Below are 1,449 nucleotides of genomic sequence, written 5' to 3'. Positions count from 1 at the left end.
TTTTTTTTTTTTTTGGGGGGGGGGGGGCTGATTGTTCTTTAGAGGCTTTATAGAGGTTGCCTTTTCTATTCATCCTTTATAATGGACCGATGGTTAAAGCAGAATGGATCAAGTATCAGTCTGTACCTAATATCTTTGGTTTTTTATTCAAAAGAGAATACTGAGTTTTAAGGCCCTGTAGAAATAAGTAAGGGCAACACTATTATTACACTCTACTTACCATACTTCTTTTATGTAATAATTAACCAAATTATCTGCTATATTTCCACAGGGCAAAATAGTGTTGGACATAGGCTGTGGAACTGGCATCCTGTCAATGTTTGCAGCCAAGTCTGGAGCTGCTCGGGTAATCGGTATTGAATGTTCCAACATAGTTGAGTATGCCAAGGAAATAGTTGACAAAAACAACCTGTCTGATGTTGTCACCATTCTCAAAGGTAATTTTTATCCTGATTTAAATCCTCTGATGCCCCCAGATCTGTGGTACATTGTACCCAAACTCCCTATTATGACATTCAAACTCACCAAGTTAAATGCCCCTTGCAATATTTGATGAGGGACATACTATGGGATGGGCATGCTATGACACAGACCACATGAGCAAAAAAAAAATGTGATCAAGCAACACAACTTTACTGGGTGCCTTCTTTGCAATTCTCCTTTATTTGTCATCAACATTCGTTGGTTGTTAATGTTGCCCGCTATTCACAGGAGCTACTCAGTCATCACAAGGCTAGGTTGAGCATATCTCAAAATCCAAGTACATATGTAATTGAATAACAAATTGAATTAATGAAAAAAAAAAATGTGATCAAGCAACACAACTTTACTGGGTGCCTTCTTTGCAATTCTCCTTTATTTGTCATCAACATTCGTTGGTTGTTCCTGCTATTCAAAGGAGCTACTCAGTCATCACAAGGCTAGGTTGAGCACATCTCAAAATCCAAGTACATATGTAATTGAATAACAAATTGAATTAATTAAACATCAAGGTGGGAATTGAGCTTGGTACCTTCAACATAATACATGCATGGCCATTTAGGTTTCTCTCTGGCATTACCATAATTACAACTTGTTAATTATCATTGTTATATTCCAGGCAAAGTGGAAGAAGTTGAGCTCCCATTTGGCATCCAGAAAGTCGACATCATCATCTCGGAATGGATGGGTTACTGTCTGTTCTACGAGTCAATGCTGGACACAGTGCTCTATGCTCGGGACAAGTGGTTGGCTACCAATGGGCTCCTGTTTCCGGACAAGGCGAGTCTGTTTATCTGTGGTATTGAGGACCGACAGTACAAGGAGGACAAGATCACGTGGTGGGACAATGTGTACGGGTTCGACATGAGTTGTATCAAGAAGATTGCCATCAAGGAACCTCTGGTTGATGTGGTTGACCCAAAACAGGTGAGCAGGGAAGAGTTTTCACAAGGTCATTTCAAGAGAGCA

At 39.8% G+C, this 1,449-nt stretch overlaps 1 protein-coding gene across 1 annotated transcript; it reads left to right on the top strand.

Moving 5' to 3' along the window:
• Window positions 1-244: 244 nt before the first annotated feature.
• LOC103522909 (protein arginine N-methyltransferase 1-like) lies at window positions 245-1,432 on the top strand (the record flags this gene model as incomplete). The annotated part of the gene is made up of 2 exons (XM_026832790.1): window positions 245-437; window positions 1,100-1,432. Coding segments are annotated over exons 1-2 (454 nt in total), but the record flags the coding sequence as incomplete, so codon positions are not given.
• Window positions 1,433-1,449: the final 17 nt, after the last annotated feature.

The sequence above is a fragment of the Diaphorina citri genome, unplaced genomic scaffold (genome assembly GCF_000475195.1).
Source record: "Diaphorina citri unplaced genomic scaffold, Diaci psyllid genome assembly version 1.1 scaffold12668, whole genome shotgun sequence".
NCBI lineage: Eukaryota > Metazoa > Arthropoda > Insecta > Hemiptera > Psyllidae > Diaphorina > Diaphorina citri.
Note: the sequence above shows the minus strand (reverse complement) of the source record. Positions and strands in the feature narration are given on the sequence as shown.